Source organism: Jaculus jaculus, chromosome 3 (genome assembly GCF_020740685.1).
Source record: "Jaculus jaculus isolate mJacJac1 chromosome 3, mJacJac1.mat.Y.cur, whole genome shotgun sequence".
Classification (NCBI taxonomy): domain Eukaryota; kingdom Metazoa; phylum Chordata; class Mammalia; order Rodentia; family Dipodidae; genus Jaculus; species Jaculus jaculus.
This window is the reverse complement of record NC_059104.1, coordinates 126,734,159-126,755,786: the sequence shown is the minus strand read 5'-3', so window position 1 is coordinate 126,755,786 and position 21,628 is coordinate 126,734,159. Positions and strand designations below refer to the sequence as shown.

The 21,628-nt window shown below is 41.9% G+C and overlaps 1 protein-coding gene across 4 annotated transcripts in view; it reads right to left on the bottom strand.

Moving 5' to 3' along the window:
* Herc2 (HECT and RLD domain containing E3 ubiquitin protein ligase 2) overlaps positions 1–21,628 on the bottom strand; it is a 214,552-nt gene that overhangs the window by 39,985 nt on the left and 152,939 nt on the right. For all 4 annotated transcript variants that reach the window (XM_004661943.2, XM_045145018.1, XM_045145020.1 and 1 more), the window contains 12 exons: positions 20,170–20,251; positions 19,566–19,709; positions 18,101–18,191; positions 17,639–17,816; positions 17,376–17,457; positions 17,114–17,285; positions 16,226–16,370; positions 12,745–12,970; positions 9,017–9,188; positions 6,975–7,161; positions 6,137–6,277; positions 2,890–3,081 (listed from right to left, as the gene is read on the bottom strand). In XM_004661943.2, the coding sequence (XP_004662000.2) occupies positions 2,890–3,081; positions 6,137–6,277; positions 6,975–7,161; positions 9,017–9,188; positions 12,745–12,970; positions 16,226–16,370; positions 17,114–17,285; positions 17,376–17,457; positions 17,639–17,816; positions 18,101–18,191; positions 19,566–19,709; positions 20,170–20,251 (1,812 nt within the window). The remainder of the gene's footprint in view (positions 1–2,889; positions 3,082–6,136; positions 6,278–6,974; positions 7,162–9,016; positions 9,189–12,744; positions 12,971–16,225; positions 16,371–17,113; positions 17,286–17,375; positions 17,458–17,638; positions 17,817–18,100; positions 18,192–19,565; positions 19,710–20,169; positions 20,252–21,628) is intronic.

Genomic DNA, 21,628 nt, shown 5'->3' with positions numbered 1-21,628 from the left:
TGGGTTATACCATCTAAGTGCTTAATACTTAATACTACTGATGAACAAAAACTCCTTATCATTTTAAAACAAACGAGGATATGCCATAATAGCAATAATATGTAGGCTCTCATTTTCAACCTGGAAAATAGAATGGTTTACTTTCCAGGATTACTCTTTTACTCTTTTTTTCTTTTACTTGTTTTTTTTTTTACTTTTTTACTTATTTTTGAAGGAAGCCCAAAAGACTGGCCTTTTTTTTTCTTTATGAGAAAGAGACACAGAGAGAGAGAATTGGCACACGAGGGCCTCGAGCTAGAGCAACTGAACTCCAGATGCGTGAGCCACCTCGTGCGCATGTGTAACCTGTGTACTGGTGTCACCTTGTGCATTTGGCTTATGTGGAACCTGGAGAGTCAAACATGGGTCCTTAGGCTTTGCAGGCCAGCACCTTAACCACTAAGCCATCTCTCTAGCCCTGTCTTTTTGTGTGTGTGTGTGTGTGTGTGTGTGTGTGTGTGATGTGCTGAGGGTGGTGGAAGGGAGAAACGCACATGCAAAGTTGTGTGCCTTGTACACACACGTGCTAAGGCTAGTGGAGGATGGCAGGTGTCCTCTCTCGCTCTTCTGCTTTATCTCCCGAGACAGTCTTTCACTGACCCCAGAGCTGCTGTTTTTGATCAGACCAGCTGACTAGTGAGCCCCAACTATTCCCTGGTCTCAGATTGCCATAGGATGGGATTATAGGCAAGCAAGGCCACGTCCAGCTGTTCATATGGTACTGTGGAATTGAACTCAGGGTGAGCCATCTCCCCAGACCCTGTTTTTGTTAAAAGTTCCAAATATTTGGTCAGAGCAGGGCATAGGAGAAGCCTCTCACTGCTGCAAGGACAGTTTAAAATTTACTGCACTCTTGCTTCTGTCTCTCCTAGAACTTGGGTCACCGAACAAGCACATGTCAACACCACTAATAACTATGTGCAAACCTACTAGGAACCTTGGATTTCAGACCCTTCCTCTGTGAAGCCCATCTATGATCAGGGAGAGAGACCATAATTCTCTGGGGGCTGCAAGAACTAACAGGGGCCAGAGATGTGACTGGTACCAGAGACCTCAGGGTTCCAGCAAAATCCCTCTATCCACCAGTGTGTGTGGTCTCAGGCCAACAACAACCTCTGGGGTTTCCGTTTCCTCCTCTGTATATAAAGGGAGTCCCCATTGTCTACTGAGATAAAGCACAAGAATCACACCTGAAGAGAGATCTGTGTGGCAAATCCTGGGTAGTGTTCTAAATCAAAGTTCTCATTCGCATCCTTTCTCTCACAAATGCGACAAACTTGGGCTAAAAATCATGCTCTACACCAGGTGTGGTAGCACACTCCTGAAAACCCACACACAGGAATCCAAGCCAAGTTCAAGACCATTCTGGGTTATGTGGCACTCTGTTCCTTCCCCAGCTCCAAAAAACAAACATTCTCAACCTGGAGAGATGGCTTAGCAGTTAAATAAAACCTAATGACCCGAGTTTGATTTCCCTAGCACCCTGGAGAACCAGACCCACAAAGCGGTGCATATATCTGGAGTTTGTTTGCAGTGGATAGAGGCCCTGGAGTACCCATATTCATTCATTCATAGTCTCTTTCTCCCTCACTCTATGTCTCGCTTTCCTTCTTTCTCTGCTCACAAATAAATTAAAAAATATTTTTTAAATTCTCTGTATATTGCTGTTTAGCTTAGTTTACTCTCTTTGAATTATGCCATATATCTTGCCTTGAAAAACCAGAAATAAAAAAACTAAAATTCTTCCTTAATAATAAAGGAACTATAAGCCCTTAAAATAACCACCAAACTACCTAGTGTGACTTGAAGAGCACCCACTCATACTTGACTACCTTGTTGTCTGGGTGGGGGGCATGGGACTGAGAAACATACCGGAAGTACTACAACCAGGAGGGCCATACCAGGCTCCCAGGCACAGAACTGTTCACAGTTCTGAAAAGGCAGAGTGAGGCTGCTGATAAATGAGTCCTTCAAGGAAGAAGCCCCAGGACCTCAGGGCCGCTCAGTCCTACGTCTAAGACACACTGACAGGATACCGACATTATGTTCTACACTTGTCTAGACCAGTTGAGTTGCCACTGGTCCCATGTGCTTAGTCCCAGGCTGGACATAAACGATGTGTGATCCACAGTCTGCTGCTTTCTGAGTGCAGGGGCCACAAGAAAGCAGCACCATGCTCAGCCCCCAAATTTAAGTTAAAAGTACAATAAAACCTTTGGTTTTTCACATATACTAGCTGCATTTTAAGTGATCAATATCCCACACATGTCTGGTGGCCTCAGCCCCAGATGGCTCACACACAGAACATTTCCTCAGTGACAAAAGCCATACTAGACCCAGCTCTACCAAATATTGGAACATATGTTCAAATACTGTGACATTAGAGCTTAAGGAGCCATTTCAGTGAAACAGAACAAGAATCTGAAAATAGACCCAAATACATACAAGAACACAGGAGTATGATAAAAGTAGTTTTTAAAGTCATTAGGGGAAGTCAGGTGATTCACAAATAATGTTAGAGCAACTGGTTTGCAATCCGGGGGGAAAAAATGAAGCCAGATCACTACCTTATCCCTTACATACATATAAACCACTATACCAAATGAAGTGCAGCTGAAAGCACACAACAGACGGGGACTTGTATAAGGAGCTCTACAAACCAGGAAGAGTAAGACACACAGCTCTCGCACAGCCATGGAGTCACTGGGGAATCAGTGTGTGCTTTGTTTGAAAGGGCAGCTTCTAAATGCTGCCCATGGAGGAGTCTAGCATATATGAACTATGACAGACCCTCTGTGGAAAAGGCTGCCCTCCCATGGAGCAGGTAAACCAGCCCTCACCACCACTCACCTGTGGGTAGGCAGTGCCCATGCCAGACAGCACGGCTGAGAGGACGTCCCGGCCCTTGTCCCCAGCCCTGCTGCACACTGACAGCTTGAGCAGATCCACTACCACACGGGTGTCATCTGCAACTAGTAGACTGGTGAATTCATCCAAGGACTGAGGCTCTGGACCTGATGCTTTATTTTGGCTTTCAACATCCTAAATTAAAATAAAGAACATGCAGAGACATAACAATTCATCAGTTTACCCAGGGACACAAAGGACATGCTACCACTAGTGAAGAAGAGACATTAAAAACCATATTAATTAAGAAATGGCAGGCCCCAATACCTCCTTCAAGCTATGAACCAAGTTTGCAAGAACAATTAACTGTTTTACAAAGTACCAATAGCATCTGTCAGAGAGGAATGCTTAAACTATAAAGAAGTGACTATTTACTATTATGACCAAGTTGGGATACCCATTACAGTGGGAGAATTCAAATACAGCTACATTATGTGAAACCTTGGGAATTTTCTACCAACTATATTTTATACCATAACATTACACGTTTTGTCTAGATCTTCCCCACTCTTTCCCACAACCTTATTGAAAGTGAGTTATTTGCATCTAACACTATTCACATTCTCTTCCTCCCAGGGATCCTTAAAAAAGAGGAAATAATATAAAAAGTGCTTTTTCTCTGTAACTTTTCACTCTCAGAATGTCAACTTCAGCATACCTCAAGCGTGGTCATACACCTTTTCCCCTCTATAACCTAGGAGACGCTGGCTTATCTGCTGGGAGTCGCTTCCCAGAATCGGAGTCCTCCCACTTCACCAAGGCACGACCCTTGAGGCACCTAATCTGGGTCAGCTACCTGACTTGTTCAAAACACAAGATCCTCAAGTAAGTGAGCACTAGAGTTACACTTGTGGAAAGGGGAAAGTCAAAGCTGAGGCACCCCACAGCCTCTGAGCTAGAATGAACATTATTGCAGTCTTGTGTGGTACAGGAGCAAGCACTAGCCCTCTGCCCTCCCCAGGCAGAGTCAGGCATACCGAAGTGTAAAGATATAGAGAAGAGACTCCATGCTTCTCTCTGCCTTTGTGACCTCAGTAAATCCAGTATAGGAATTGAAACAGAAAGGAGCTGGAGGAAGCCCAGCTCTACTCAAAAGCCTGAAGAGGGATGTGATGCACTTGGTGTGCCCTGGAAACCATATCTCTGTGTGCTGGGACCAGGTTCTCCGTACACAGAGCAGACTTCTCTGCATAGAGACTCAGAAAGTGAAACTCATGATACCCAGAATATGCTCGCAAAAGCATCCAAAATATTATACATAATATTAACCATATAAAGTATCTTCAATCTTAAGATACTTAAGTTGAAATCTAACATTTCTTTTTTTTAATTTTTATTTATTTATTTATTTGAGAGCGACAGACACAGAGAGAAAGACAGATAGAGGGAGAGAGAGAGAGAATGGGCGTGCCAGGGCTTCCAGCCTCTGCAAACGAACTCCAGACGCGTGCGCCCCCTTGTGCATCTGGCTAACGTGGGACCTGGGGAACCGAGCCTCGAACCGGGGTCCTTAGGCTTCACAGGCAAGCGCTTAACCGCTAGGCCATCTCTCCAGCCCAAATCTAACATTTCTTAATGGAGATATTTTAAAAAAGAAAATATGTCTATAAGAGTTGTTATAAAATAAAGGTACTGGCTACATATTTTTAAACATGAACAACACATATCAATAGAATATGAATTATGCGTTATAACTTGATTTAAACAAAAACATAACTGATAGGAACTTTCTAGGATATAGCCTAGGTAATGCCCATGCCACTTAAATGAACTTGTAATAAAGAAACTAACAGCAAATATCACACTTTCTTCAACATAATTTCTGTATTAACACTCATCTCCAAATTTCCAGAAATCAGAAGTTGATTCAAGAGACTAAATTTATCAATAGTGGCCTTCATATTGCCACAGAGTTATGACTAATTTCCACAGAACATATATTCTGCCACTAGTAACAATAAATCAAGGATTTCAAAGTACATTTTAAAAATGCACATTTCTCCCCAACTGCCAAAAGATAGTGAGGGAGAGAATGTGTGCAAGGTAAGGTGATCTGGTGCAGAACTGGGGAACGCATCTACAGAGAAGAGAGTTATAAATACAGAAAGTAAAAACCAGAACAAATCCTTGTTTGGATAAAATCAATTTTATTGGTGTGAACTTGGGATGCACACATATGTATTATTCCTTAATTCTGTTACCCTAATAGCAATGAGCATATGAAGAGTCCAAATAATGACTTCTAAGTAGCATTCTCTAGTAAAAAGAACCAAGATTTTTTTTGGGGGGGGGGTACCAGTAATAGAAAAAGAAAACATGTGGGCTGGAGAGATGGCTTAGCAGTTAAGGCACTTGCCTGCAAAGCCAAAGGACCCAGGTTCAATTCCCCAGGACCAACATAAGTGAGATGCACAAAATGGCACATGCGTCTGAAGTTCATTTACAGCAGCTGAAGGCCCTGGTGCACCCATTCTCTCCCTCTACCTGCCTGTTTCTCTCTCTCTCAAATAAATAAAATTAAATTTTAAAGATTTGTTTAAAAAAGAAAAAGAAAGCATGTAACCCCCCCCAAAAAATTCTCTTATAGAAAATGGCAACATTCACATTCTATAAGAAATGACAAACTTTTGAAATTGACCCTGTAACAAGTACCACAGTATAATGGATTCAGTTGGTATTAGTCACAGATTGTACATACTGGTGAGTGAGGGAGCATGAGGGAAAGCATACTATTTCCATAGTCTCAAAGAATATTTTCATAAGTACTTAATGAGCATCCTAAATCCCAGTAGAGAAATCTGACAGAATCACAGAGCTCCAACCCTGTCATTCAGGAGGTAGATCTACAACAGTGCAGAACAAAAGAATTATTCTGTAGAAGATTAGTGGCATGGAACACAGCACGTGGCTGAGCACTAGACCTACGGGGATGTGGTCGGGGCAATGACCAATGTCTGAGTAGGTCTAGTGATTAGTCAGAGCATCTTGGAGACACTCAAAGTACGAAATGGAAGCATGAAGCAATGACTGTATCCTAGCAGTCTCACAAATGGTTGAAATGTCAATAACGTAAGAACCTAAGTAACTGGCATATGAAATATACCATATTCTAAAACTAAATACCATTTCTGTAGATTTCATGTACATTTAGATCACTTTACACTAAAGTAAAAGAAGAATGCCTGCTGACCTCTTTCGTTTTAGTCATGGTTTCTGCAATGATGCTGGCAGCTCCTGGGTCATCTGTCACTGGGATAAATGGCCGAGAGGATGCCGAGGGAGCAGACGGTGTCACTGCAGAGGGGGTCACGGCATCCTCAGAGGACACAATCTAATTGGAGAGTAGAGCAGGAGGGTTTACAGCTCAGTAGTATGACTTCCCAAACAAGTCTAAAGTGCCTGATCTAAACATACTTGCAGCATTATGGGATGTTCCATATTTTACAGAGGTCACACTGTGCTTACATCACACACCAGCCACCACCCTCACACCCTCGGTGGGCCTAAACAGCCCTGAAAACAGCAGGTCATGTGAATCCAACTACGTTCAGATCACATCTCTGACTAACTTTCTGTTTTGTTTTGTTTTGTTTTTCAAGGTAGGTACTCACTCTAGCCCAGGCTGACCTGGAATTTACTCTATATTCTCAGGGTGGCCTCAAAGTCAATGGTGATCCTCCTACTTCTGCCTCCTAAGTGCTGGGATTAAAGGCGTGTGCCACCACACCCATCCTGACAAACTTTTTTACCCAAGTAAGTTACAACTTTTCTGGTTTCTACATTTTAACATTTCCAAATTCTATTCAATAATTAAAAAAATAATAATAAACTTATTTTTATTCCAACACTAGAAAATCTTCTTAACATAGAATGCCTTTTGCTAATTCAAGCTCAAAAGTCAAAGAAGTAGACACAAATATAGTAGCAGACACAAAAACTAAGTGACAGAATGACCAAGCTTTTCCTACGCTAAGAAACTTTCATTTCCTTTCTACCTAAACCAGTACTGCCTTCATATTTGCTTTTACCTCTCTCTTCTCTTGCCATGGATTTGGACTCAGTCGGTCCTCAAGATCAGTAGCCAGCAGGCCTTCCTCTCCATTCATGGGACTGGCCATGGTCGATGCATCAGAAGCGGGTGCTGAGGAGGAAAATGAAGGGCATTCCACCGGGGCGAGCATGCCAGCCGGCATCAGGGCGCCGACCACTGTGTCTCTGTAAGAACAGAAGGCCAGGCCTATGGTGAGCGACCCTTTCACCAGAGAACCACAGGGAGCAGCAAGATGAGACAAGTGCTCACTGCAGCATGTCCTCTTTCTCATAGGATATGTGGGCATTGCTACAAGGTATCCATCAGCTCTAAGCTAGCTGTTCACTCCAGATCTTATCTGTAGGCAAATGAGACATAATAACAACTGTGATCTTATAGGACTCTATCACCTAGTAAGGCTGAAGCAAGATTAATTTGCATACCCACACTCCTTATGACATTAACACAATGCATTTCTCAGGATGCAACCTCATTGTTAAGTGACACATGGCTGTATCTGAATAGCCACAGTAATTAAAAGTCAAAAACTACCTAATACCAGAACAGAATAAGCCTCTAAATCACCTTAAGAAATTCTGTTTAGGGGCTGGAAAGATGGTTAAGGCATTTGTATACAAAGCCTAAGGACCTCAGTTTGATTCCCCAGGACCCATGTAAGCCAGATGCACAAGGTGGCACTTGCATCTGGAGTTCATATGCAGTGTCTGGAAGCCCTGCCATGCCCATTCTCTCTCTCCTCCCTCCCTCCCTCCCTCTTTCTCTCTCACTCTCTTAAATCAATAAATTAATTAAAAATTTTTTTAAAGAAATTCTGTTTAATTACTGTTAGAACCTGAGGTAGAGAGCCCAACACCAGGCAATCTGGTATCTAATAAAAACTTGCTCCACACTGACCAATGACTGAACTCTCTATGACTCTCTTAGCCTTTGCTCTCTAGCTAACAGTCTTCTGTGAGGACCTTCACTGTCCCCTAGGGTACCAGGTGGTAAACACCCCTGTCCTCAAGTGTCAATACTGGGAAATGATGGAACTTTGTAGAGATCAAGCCTAGCAGAAGTCTTTAGTCACTGGAACATGTCACTGAAGCACATTGACCCTTTCCCTTCAATGTTATCTGTTTTGATTTTTTGCCCATATATTCTGTAAGTTTTGTGTAGGTAGCAGGTGAGGTCATGAGTACCTTTACTGCTTTGTGTCTGGAAGACAGTATTGCAAAGCACTCTCACCATCCTGTGGCGCTTACGTTCTCTTTTCTACATTTTAACACTAAAAACCTATTGACAAAGAAAGGAAAATAACTTTACATTGGCTTTCATGGGTGGGGGGGAGGTGATGTGCATGCCCTGTGAGTACGTATATGAAAGTCAGAGAAGAATATTAACAGTCCTCCTCTATGGGGTTTTTCTGTCATATTTTCTTTAGAAAGAGTCTCTCACTGAACCTTTATCTCATCTTTTTTCAGTTAGAAGGACTGACCAGCAAGCTTTAGCAATCCTTCTGTTTTCATCCCCTCAGCACTGCAGTTACAGCCTATAGTCATTTTATCTACCTTTTGTGGGTACTTAAGGTAGAACTCAGGCCCTCAAACTTGTGCAACAAGCTTTCTTAACCTATTAAGCCAACTTCACAGCCCCTTTAACTTAGTTTTCTGACTTACATTTTAATACCCAGGAGGGAAAAAGCACACAAATACCATTAATTGTCATTGAAGGACAAGTGATTTGCAACGTACAGATAATAACATAACATTCTTGGAGATCTATGGTCAATTAAAAAGTTACAAACCACAGCTGGAGAGATGGCTCAGCAGTTAAGGTACTTGTCTGCAAAGCCTAACGACCAGGGTTTGATTCCCCAGTACCCATGTAAAGACAGTGGTGCATGTGTGTGAAGTTTGTTTGCAGCACCTAGAGGCCCTGGCACACCCATTCTGTCTCTCTCCCCACCCCTTCTCCCTCTCCCTTTCTCTCTCCTTGCACATAAACAAATATCTTTAAAAAATTAACACACAAGCCTACCTGGCATACATGATTTGCAGTGCCGTGAGAATATGTGATAAGGCTTGTTGTTTGGCAAGGTTTCCATCCAATGACAGAAGGATTTTAGCAAGTGAAGGGCGATTTGGCTTGGAATTATTTGCACCACTTATTTTATTACTTGCAGCAGGAGAATCGGTATCTGAAGGCACACCTGAAAAACAAAAATAGAAAACCAGAGCTGTTTTTAAATTTTTTTTAAAGATTTTATTATTTATTTATTTATTAGAGACAGAGAGAGTGGGGAGGGGCGAGGAAGAATGACTGTGCCTGGGCCACTGCAAACAAACTCCAGATGCATGTGCCACCATGTGCATCTGGCTTATGTGGGACCTAGAGAATCAAACCTGGGCCCTTAAACTTCTCAGGCAAGCGCCTTAACTGCTAAGCCATCTCTCCAGCCCCAGAGCTATTTTCAGACGATGGTTTGTTCTATTCCTATAAAGTGTGACCATTAGGTCAGTTCCACAACAAACCCAATCTGCATTTTGCTGCTCATGAAGCAGCGCCCACTGCTGGCAACTGGGTGGGAGACTCTGACTACAGTGCTCTGGGAAGAGTACTCAGAAATCTCTTAACCTTAGTTGTAGCAATAATTAGCTCAAGACTTCATACATGAGATCTGGACTTATATGAAAAGAATCGAATCCTGCAGAGTAGCTTAACCACATTAAGCTCAAGAAAACTTGTAAACATAGAGAATCTCTAGTTAACACCCAGAGCAAAATTCAGTGATGTGCGGCACTCAGTCAAAAACTTGAAGGTAGGCAGCAAAAGTAACACAAAATATTAAAATTACAAGAAGAAAAGCCAACCAGTGACATCATCCCCCAAATGGATACAAACACATAATATACGGATAGAAACATGTAATACATTTATACCCCATAAGTAAGTAGAAACATAGATGATATGAAAATAACCAAGTCTAGGGCTGGGAAGATTAATGGTTAAAGACATTTGCTTGCAAAGCCTGCCAGCTTGGGGTTAAATTGCCAAGCCATTCACATAAAGCCAGAAACAGAAAATGGTGTGTCTAACATTTGTTTGAAGTGGAAGCCCCTCTACTACATACAAATCCTTGGGTAAGAGTTTAGGAAGAGCATATCAAAATACAATAAAATCTGTGTATATATCATACTTAACCCTGATAAATCAAAAAAGATATACCCTTTTTTATAAACATAAAACAAAAATTATTAACTAGTTTTATATGACAAACTTTCCCAAAGTTGTGTGATTTGGGATTCTCAAGATATTTTGGGTTTCTATCAGATTATTTTTAATATACTGAAAGTACTCAAAGTTCAGTTTCCTTAATTTCTGCAGTTTAGATGAATTAAATTTATATATGCAGATTTTTTAAATTTCTAATTAAAATTGATCTCCACATCAAAATAGAAGAGAGACTTCTTGGAAAGGAGAAGGGATTAAGTGAAGGGGGAATTTGGAAGAGGGAAAGAGAAAGTGGGAAGGGATTATGATCATGATATACTGTCTATATGTACAGAGGTTATCAATTTTAAAAGTTTAAAAAAACAAGAAGGTGAGAACAGAAGCCAGTAATAATTAAAACAGGGAATTCTGAAGAAATACAAAGCAGAACAACAAAGTGAGGTTTATTCTAGATATACAACATTACTCAATATTGAAAAAATCAATTAAATCCACCAGAAAGACATGCTCAAGAAGATTCATGTTATACTATCAATAGACACAGAAAAGACATGATAGAATTTAGCACTCAATTAAATTCACAGCTGGTAGGGATAGGAATACATTTGATTAAAAAATAGAATCTAAGCTGGGCATGGTGAGACACACCTTTTATCCTAGCACTCAAGAGGCAGAAGTAGGAGGATCACCTTTGAGTTACAGGCTACCCTGAGACTACATAGTGAATTCCAGGTTAGCCTGGACCAGAGTGAGATCCTACCTTGAAAAACAAAAACAAAAACAAACAAAATTAGAATCTACAAGAAAGTTTAGAATTTAGTGGTGAAAAATTGAATGTTTTTCCTCTACTATCATGCTCTCAACATTCTCAGAAGTACTAAATAAATTCAGCAAAGCAACATGATAAGGGAAAATATATAAAATGTTTATTTTATCATGTCAGTAATGAGGGCTGGGGCTATAGCTCAGTGGTGAAACACTTGCCTAGCATGCCTAAGGTCTTAAGTTCCATTCCCATTAGGGCAAAAAAATTAGTCTATTATAATCAATTGATTAAAAATAATTTAATTAAATCCAATAATATTTTCAACCATTTTTAAAGCAGGCATCAATCTAGCTACCCTACCAGCAATGACACAGCAAAGATTTATATCCCATTTAGGCATATACCCATAACTAAAGTACTCACACTCTATTTCTTAGCTGCCCTGCGTGCCTTACTCCCATATTTATACTGCTAACCACTGTATAACCCTCTCTTCCCTCCTTCTCCTGCAACTCACTCTCTCTTTTTTCTCTCTCTCACCCTCCCTCCATCTTCATTCCTGTTTGGGATAATGGGACCGAAGGCTGCCATCCGAATTCAATATATGCTCCTTGACCAGAATCTGAAAGTAAAATCTTTAGTTAATGCTGCGGTGGAGTACTGACTTTGTCCCTCCATCCTTTGTTGTGCCTGTTACGAAGTGCAGGACGTCAAACCCAGGATCCTATGCATACTATGCACGTTCTCTACCATTGAGCTATATCCCTGGCCCTCCTCTCCTCCATTCAAGTAACCAGGGCTGCTCAAGTGTGAGTTTTCCTCAGATCTAGGAAACAGTACAAGTTGGGCCCCTAACACCACACTGATCATCAGTCAGACCTACACTAGACACAGCTCACATAAGAGTCACAAGGTATCTGACAGTATGAACTCATTTCATAGGTGAAGGATCAGCTGGTTACAGATTAGACAACAAGGTGTTGGACCATCTGACAGCTAAAAGAAGCATTCTCTGAAAACATATAGCATACATCGATCTATACTAGTTCCCCTTCATTTCCCATTAGGTCAAGGATGTTAGACACTGGAACCTTTAATCCCAGCACTCAGAAGGCAGAGGTAGGAGGATTGCCTTGAGTTCAAGGCCAGCCTGAGATTACATAGTGAATTCTAGGTCAGCTTGAGCTAGAGTGAAACCCTACCTCAAAAAACCAAAAAAAGGGCTGGAGAGATGGCTTAGTGGTTAAGCGCTTGCCTGTGAAGCCTAAGGACCCCGGTTCGAGGCTCGATTCTCCAGGACCCACGTTAGCCAGATGCACAAGGGGGCGCACGCGTCTGGAGTTCGTTTGCAGTGGCTGGAGGCCCTGGCGCGCCCATTCTCTCTCTCTCTGTCAATCTCTCTCTCTCTCAGTATCTCTCTCTCTCTGTCTGTTGCTCTCAAATAAATAAACAAAAAAATTAAAAAAAAATATATTAAAAAAAAAAAAAGGCAACCCAGAATAGTCCCTGCTTATTACAAATTCCAGTGGAAATCTTCTGTTGCACACATATAACACTGTCAGAGTGTGATCATACAAGACCCATCACTAAACTTTCTCTAAACTTTTCATTCCAATAAGCGTAAGTTACACAAGAGTGCACCCCAGCTCCTCCCAGTTCATCATGGAGTTAGTAACTCGACAACCTCGCACTATTGGCATTACTAAAAAAGTCTATTCTGCAGCTATAACCTATAGAAGGATCTCCAAGAGGTAAAAATCTGTGTTACCTAAATAGGAAGCACCTAATGGGTCTCTGGCAGTCTGGAAGAGGACAGGCTCATGGACAGAGGGCGTGGCCACATCCACTGTTGTCCATGCCACGCTATGTGATGATCCACAAGCCACTCGGGTGATCTTCTGGCCTTCCAAACCCTGCACAAGCGTGGGTTTCCTGTTAACCGTGGTAGTGCCATTTCCCTGCTGGCCGTGGTCATTGTCTCCCCAAGCATATACCTGTTTAAGAGAGAAGAGTTATGTTTCTCAACATGTCACATCTTCTTTAAATTGACTTCAAATGCTTACAGTGATTGCCATGGTACTTGAAAGAACAGAAAGAGGAAATTCTCAAACTTACAAAGGAGCATGAGTGTGCTACTTTTGATGTTCTAAGGGAACATAAACTGGGAAAATCTTGCTAATAACTATCAATGTGTATCTCCGCTATCCAGTACTATGGTGGTTTGACTGAAATGCCCCCTCCAAGTGTTGTAACTAAGTTTCCTACTTTAGTTCCTATCTAGTAGTCTTTGGGAGGTGGAGCCCTGCTGGAGGAAGTGTGTCACTAGGACCAGGCTTTAGGGTAGAGGCCAGCCCTGTGTGTTCAGAGTCAGCTCATGCTGGCTGGTGCTGGCTATTGTTTCTCTGTATGATAAAGTGAGATGGTTTCTTTCACCATGATGAAGCTTCCCCTGGAATCTATCTGTAAGCTTGAAATACACTCTTTTCTCCCATAAGCTGCTTCTGGCTGGGTATTTATCCCAGCAACAAGAAAGATAACTACAACATGTATCAATGCTCTAAATAAAGTAAATTGCTCCTCACAGCTCTGCAGCAGGAGCAACTTCACTGATTTTCATATTTCTGCATGGTCTTCAGAACAGCAAGGACTTTGTCCCAAGGTCCCACTCCAACCTGTACTGGCAGTGGGGCAGGCATAACATGAACAAGATGAATGTTGTCCCATCTTCATGGCTCTCTATAGCCAAGCTTTTAAAATGATTATTATTATATTATTTATTTATTTTGTTTTATTTATTTATTTATTTGAGAGACAGGGAGAGAGAAGAGAAACAAAGAGAGAAAAAAAGGTAGACAGAGAATAAGCATGGGCATACCAGGGCCTCTTGCCACTGCAAATGAACTCCAGACCCATGTGCCACATAGTGCCTCTATTTCACTGATCATCAAGTGTGGTGGTTTGATCCAGGTGTTCCCCATAAACTTAGGTGTTCTGAATGCTAGATTCCCAGGTGATGGGGATTTGGGAATTAATGCCTCCTGGAGCCAGTGTATTGTTGGGGATAGGTTTATGGCTGTTATTGCCAGTTTCCCCATACCAGTGTTTGGCACACTCTCCTGTTGCTATTGTCTACCTTATGTGAGTAATGGGGTGATGTCCAACCTCTGCTCATGCCATCATTTTCCCCTGCCATTGTGGAGCTTCCCCTCAAGCCTATAAGCAAAAATAAACCTCTTTTTTTCCCCCACAAGCTGCTCTTGGTTGGGTGATTTCCACCAGCAATGCAAACCTGACTGCAACAGTAAAGTGGTACTAAGGAGTAAGGTTGCTGCTCACCGGACTGCGTGGCTTTGGCCTTTCGGGGATGGTTTTCAAGAGGAACGTGGAAGGATTTGAAACCTTGGCCGAAGAGATGCCTTGCAGTTCTGTAAGTACAGCTTGATGCACTATTCTGGTCTGAGCTGCAAGACCTGAATGCAGTAAGAACTATGGACTGTGAGGTTTGGCTTATGAGGCTGAGAAAGAGCTTTGCCTGGACTGGGCTAGAAGCAGTTTGTGTGAGAAGCTTGCTTTATGCCCATGTCCTGAGAAGCTGTACAGGGTTGCTCTGCATAGAAATGAACTGGTGTAAGCACAGGGATATGGCACAGAAAAAATGAAATCTTTGGGTGAACTGCTGCCCAGTCAGCTGCAATTGAGAGATTACAGCCTTTGAGATTAGGCCAGCTGACCTGCACTGAGGCAACAGGAATGTAGACTCTTTTGAAGGGGCCTCAGTGCTCATGGAGTATCCCCCCCAGGATTAACAAACTGACACCCTACCTAGTACAGTGGAGTATAAGAAATGCAGAAGGGCTGTTAAGTGCTTGCCTGTGAAGCCTAAGGACCCTGGTTCGAGGCTTGATTCCCCAGGATCCACTTTAGCCAGATGCACAAGGGGGCGAACGCGTCTGGAGTTCATTTGCAGTGGCTGGAGGCCCTGGCGCACCCATTCTCTCTCTTTCTCTGCCTCTTTCTCTGTCTGTTGCTCTCAAATAAATAAAAATAACAACAGCAACAAAAAAAGAAATGTAGGAAAGAGTCATTGAGTTTGCAACACAGTCTTGTGTTTTGGAAATGGCCATAGGCAGTGTGAAGCAGGTTTGCTGGATTCCTCCAGGGAGACCTGATGAAGCCATGAGGAAGAACTGTGGGTTGTAGTGGAGATGCTGGGACCACAAGATGGCTGCCAAGAAGAGCAGCCAGCCCCAGGATTAAGTTTTCCAGGACTGTGAGTAGGCCAGCTAGAAGGGCAGAATTGGCACACCAGAAACTTGTTGCTGGTTAGAATTACTGGACTTGGAGATTTGTCACTGACTACAATTGTTGGACTTGAAGGTACAGAGTTTGATGTTTGCCCTGGTTATTTTAAATCTTGTATTGGCTGAATGTTCCTTCACTATGCTCAATGCCATCTTTTGCAGTATGAGTGTTTATTCTGTGCTATTATGGGTTTTGGGGGGACTTTTTTTTGGTATTATGGCTCATTTTAAAGATCTTAGACTATGGGGATGTATGACTATCATTGGAATTGATAAAAACTATGGGGACTTTTAAAGTTAGATGAGTGCATTGCATTTTATATCATGTGTGGTTATGTTTATGGAGGCCAGGGGCGAGACATAGTGAGGTTTGATTCAGGTGTCCCCCATAAACTTAGGTGTGTTCTGAATGCTAGGTTCCCAGCTGATGGAGATTTGGGAATTACCACCTCCTGGAGTCAGTGTATTGGGGGTGAGTATGGGTGTTTTAGTCAGTTTCTCCCATACCAGTGTTTGGTACACTCTCCTGTTCCTGTTGTCTACCTTATGTGGGCCAGGGGGTAATGTCCACCCTCTGCTCATGCAATCATTTTCCCTTGCCATCATGGAGCTTCCCTTTGAGCCTGTAAGCCAAAATAAACCTCTGTTTTCCCACAAGCTGCTCTTGGTTGAGTGATTCCTACCAGCAATACAAACCTGACTGTAATATCAAGGGACTTTGGGGAACTATTTCTATGTTTTTATTTCTTGGTGTGATGTGTTGAATCAAGGTTGCTTGCCTGCAACTCACTATGTAACAGCCTAGACTGGCCTTGAACTATCAATTCTCTTCTTTCAGCCTCCCAAGTGCTCAGATAACAAGCACATGTCACCAGGCCCATCCTAGGTATGACAGTTTTAACAAGACAAGTCTGACTTTTCCCACTCCCAGGCTACTTGGAGCCTTACCTGCCCCGAGTCTGTGACTGCTAGGCAATGCAGGGCCCCAACGGCCACATGCACGATCTTCTTCCCCCTCAGTCCTTCCACCACCTGTGGCTTCCGCACATGTACGTCAGAACCATGGCCCAGCCTGAAGTAGTCTCCCTTCCCCCTGGGAAAAAAGCAACAGTTTGGCAATACTGTGCAAAATAAATAAATAAAAACAACAACAACAAAAAACCCCACAACAACACACTGTCTGCTTTATATCTTCTAAGCTATCTGAGTGAGAACAGCACACATAGCACTCAGGACTTTGCACTTACCTTCTAAAATTGTACTCTACTAACTCACTAATTTGGCTAGCAAGATCCTTAATACTGTATCATGTGTTTTCCAAAGGGCACATTACTATAGATTTTCATGTACAGACTGAAAGACAAAACTGCAAGGTTCCTCCCAAGTGTTCTCCAATATGTTTTATTCCAAGCTGCCTCTACCCTGAGCACACCCTCCAAGGACAGTCTGAGCACTCATCAGTTTGTACTTTGTTACAATCAGCTTGTACAACAAATACAGAGAAACTTTTTTCAGAATCAAAGGATGCAGAAGTCTGTCAAGTTTTCATTTTATCATTGTGATTCCAGTATAATGAAAAGGCAGAAGCAGCCCTTCACATAAACCCTGCCCAAACTGGAAAGCCTGGTGGCCTAAAACCTCTCTCTACAGGTCACTGAAATTTTCCTCTTATAATGTTATCAGTAATCTCAACTCACTGTCGATAAGATAAAAAACAAAAAATAGAAACAAAGATGCCCAGGTGAGTAAGAAAATGACAGTTTATAAGTAGCTCAGAGTGACACACATTCTCAGGCAAGCACAGAACCACTGGTGACAGGGAAGAATTTTACATACCATGTCCACACCACTCCTGACTTGGTGAGCGCCAAGGAGAACTGAGCTCCACACTCAATCTGGCACACTCCCTGGCCGTTTAATCTTTCAATATTCTGGGGAATGTTACAGCCTTCACTTCCTCCCCGGCCCAATTTTCCAAAGTCACCATCACCCCAGGAAAATACCAAACCTAGGTTTAAAAAAACACACGTGTATGTGTACTTTGGATCAGTTCTTCATAACATCGCTACCCACCAAGAACTTAGAACTGGGCACTGACCTTCATCAGTGAGAGCTAGGGTCTGTGCGTCTCTGCTTCCACATGCAACCTGGATCACTCTGTGACCAAGAAGGACTTTGACCTACTCAATTACAAAGGGAAGGACAGAATGAAGCACATGCCGAGAAAGCAAGGGAACATTTCCATAGACTGAAAGCCAATAATGCACAAGTCTTTATGAACTTTCCTACACTTGAGGCTTAGGTTCCCTTGAACTCATCAGATGACAAGCTTTCCATAAGCAATAAAAAGTGTATAATCACCATTTTGGGCTTCAGCTGTGTGGTGTTATCCCCATGTCCCAAGCGGCCATATTCTCCGAGGCCCCAGGTGTACAGCTCCCCGCTGGACGTTAGGGCTGCACTGTGCGAGCTTCCACAGGCAATGTCACGGATACGCTTGGTTTTCAGGGCCTCTATCAGCCTTGGCTTGTCACAGTTCCTAGGACAAGATTAAATTACACTCCCTAAAATGAACCCAGCCTTTTACAAAGATGAGGAAAAAATACAACTACCCAGTTCCATCTTTAGTCAACACAAGTTTTAAAAACCAACTTAAGTATCAAACCTTAAAATATAGTATGTGACTACCAATCACATACACCCATGTTAAAAAAAATAAGATATATTTCCATAAATAATCTATATAATTAATTTTTTGCAAAACAACTATGAAAAGAAATTCACTTTCTTATTAGCAAGTAAGATCAAGGGAAATATTCTTACATTCTGCTGAAGTGTCCAAGTTTTCCATCATCACCTTCACCCCATGAAAACACTTTCCCATCAACAGTTAGGGCTGTAGCATGCCGTCCACCTGCAAGATTCACATAGGTGTGGGTTGCAAAAGTGTTGTGTACAAAAAGTTCACAGTATACTACTCATTTTGCTTGACTTGTAGCACATACTCAATGAGTATGTTCAATTAGTGAATAAACCCAACCAAATATTCCTCGTATTACGAAAGCTTTCTGGATGGTATTGTTATAAACCAAGTGGACTGTTATTAAAATATAATTGTTAAAATAATTTTACCTATAAGAAGAGGCAAAAAATTACTTAATATTAATGGGGCTCCTATTATTTTAAATATATGAAAGATTAAAATTTAGGTAAATAAAGTAAAAAGCACAAATATGATTATACAAATTACAGAGTAAATTTAAATTCTGAGCAATGTATCCTAACGCTGGAAGTTCTGAAGCAAAAGCCCCATCACTAGCAGTTAATGCTTTATATTTACTATTCCCAGTGCACACTAGTTCATGCCCTTTCCTCAACAATACTCCCCAAGTTCACAAACCCTCCCTCAGGATGCAGACATAACCTCTGGTTATACACCCAGGGCTCTGTGAATCCTAGGCTACAAGAATAGTGCAATTGATGGGGATCCTGGCATGGAGCATTCATTTTCTCCTCTGCCACCAAAATGATCCATATATTATCAGGGTCAACAATGTCTCAGCTCTAGAGAGGGGCTATGTGAACTGGAATATAAGCCACACAGTGTTGCCTGGACTGCAGGCTAAAACAGCATAGTCATCTGTCTTCCCACAGAGGTGGGCAGGGAGAGTCAGTGGTTTGCATGGGCATAGAGCATATGGATGGGCCCAGAACCTACTCTGGAGTCTAGACCCTCACAGAGGGGAAAAAATAAAATCGTGTCTTGTTTAAGTCATTACCATTTGAGTTTCCTGTTACATACGGTTTTATATAACCCATCCAATTTGGCATGAGCAGAGCTTTTAGTTCCATTTTTAGTTCCAATTTAGTTCCATTCCTCAGTACAGTGGTTATAGTTTAAAGTGAAGCTGCAATATACTTTTTAAAAAGAAATCTATCACTGAGGCTTCACAGATACTCTACGTAATCTGATGAAAGTCACAGACTCTACAGAAAAGTGACACATATTTTATATGTAACTATAACTTCACTGATATGTTAGGCCTGAGACTGAACATCTCATCCTTCGAAGGGTACATCCACAAGCCTGAGGTGTAACAATGCTGTTCTCAGAGTAAAAATAATTTAATTCTAGTTGTACATTATTCAATTTTTTTTTTTCAGATGAATTGACTAATACCTTGACTGCAAGGACACCTCAGGAAAATTAGTTAAGGACCTTGGTTACATGTGAAGAAGGAGCAACAGGCTTATTACACATGAGTGCTGATGATGGATGGACTTGTACCTGAGTGAACTGCCACCTTCTTAACCACGTAGCTGCTGAGGGCTGTGATCTGCCGTGGGATGGGGACTGTGCTGCTGGACATACCCAGTCCTAGCCGGCCATTCGTGGCTTCTCCACAGGCATACACTTTCCCTTCCACAGTCACTGAAAGGAACAAGAGCAAGGGGGGAGGGGGCTTGGGGAAATGGCTCAGTAGGAAAGAGCACTTTCCACTCAAGTGTGAAGAGGGCCTGAGTTAAATTCCCAGCTTCGGTGGAAAAAGCTGGGCCACACACACTTGAAACCTCAGTTCTATGGGGAGCAGAGCCCAGAGAATTGCTGGGGCTAGCTACTCAGCCAATCTGATGGCAGCTCTGGGTTGGGTGAGGCTGTCTCAAGGAAGTAACATAGAACAGCAACAGAGGAAAATAACAGCATTCTCTTCTACCCTCTGCATGTGTGTGCATGGTGTATACATGTCTGCACAACCTGTGCATACACTGTACATACACATACCACACATGTGCACAAAAAAGCCAGAAGATTCACTTTTTACATCATTACAGCTATTTCTGTATATGTGTCCAGCATAATTTAAATGTTTTTAATATCAGAATAATCATACCTGCAAATAAACTTTTAGAACCGCCAGCCACCTGGACCACATTCAAGGCAGACAGAGTCTCAGAAAATGAAGGGACCTTTATCTAGGGTAGGATGTTTTTTAAAGCCAAAAAGAGAAAAAGACAGTTTTATTTATACTTTTAAAATTTATGAGTTAACTTATTAAACCAAACTGGATGAGGTACATAAAACCGTATGTAACAGGAAACTCAAATGGTAATGACTTAAACAAGGAATTGCAATGATATTAACCACAGGATATCTTTCTCTTAAAGATACAAAATAAGAGTTGTATGTTAAGGATCAAAGAATATACTCAGGTTTACTTTAAAAGACTAGGGACATGAGGTCTCACAACTTAATCTTTCTACCTAAAAGGTAAAGAAAATTAAACAGATGTCATGGTTTGAATGTGAAATGTCTCCCACAGGCATGTACTTAAGCACTAATTCCAGCTGGTGGCACTATTTCGGGGTTGTGGGAACTTTAGGAGGCAGGACTAACTGGAGGAGAGTTATAGGAGTGAGAGGTGTTGAGGTTGAAAGCCCAGGCCTGTTCTGGCCTCTCTCTGCTTCTTGATCTGCCCAGAGAAAGCAAGCTCACAGTGTCACAATGGACTGGGTCCTCATGAACCATGGGCCAAAATAAATACTTTCTCCCTTACGTTGCTTCTTCCAGGTAATTTACCATAAGACAAGTGATACAATATATATGTAATGTAAAGATAAAAGCAAGTATCAGTTAAACTGTATTTCAAGCCATGTCCTTGCTTATTCTCTTTAATTAACATCACTAGAAATTATGTTTCTATTTACTACTACAGATGGATGTGATTTTATTTAAAAATGCTCCTTTATGAGTCTATATCTCAGAAATTGTCAGTCACTACCAAAGTAGATGAAATGATATTTTTGTTGTTGTTTTATTTTGAGGTAGGATCTCGCTCTAACCCAGGGTGACCTGCAACTTACTATGTAGTCTTAGGCTGGCCTTGAACTCACATTGATACTCCTATCTCTGCCTTCCAAGTGCTGCAATTAAAGACGTGCACCCGACTCCTGGCAAAGAAATGATTTTTAATCCAACTAAGGAGCCAGATTCTGTCCATGTGAATGTGTGACAGTGAGCAGGGTCCTGGCTCTCAACAGTGGCTATGTGTTCAGAGTCCACTGAACAGCACTGCTTGACACTGCTAAGACACCCAGAGCTAATTGTCGGTGTTCACATCAAAATGTAACTCCAGGCTGCCCATGTAAATATAAAAATTAGTTGGAGAATGATCATGAGAGAAGCTCAGATCAATAAGTTCTAACTCTCTGCTTCTTACCAATGCAGGTAGTGAGGACAGTGACAGATGTCACATAGAATAAAAGAAAGCAAATTTGGTCTGGAGAGATGGCTCTGTGGTTGCAAAGCCTCCTGGCCTGCATTTGATTTCCCAGTACCCACATAAAGCCAGG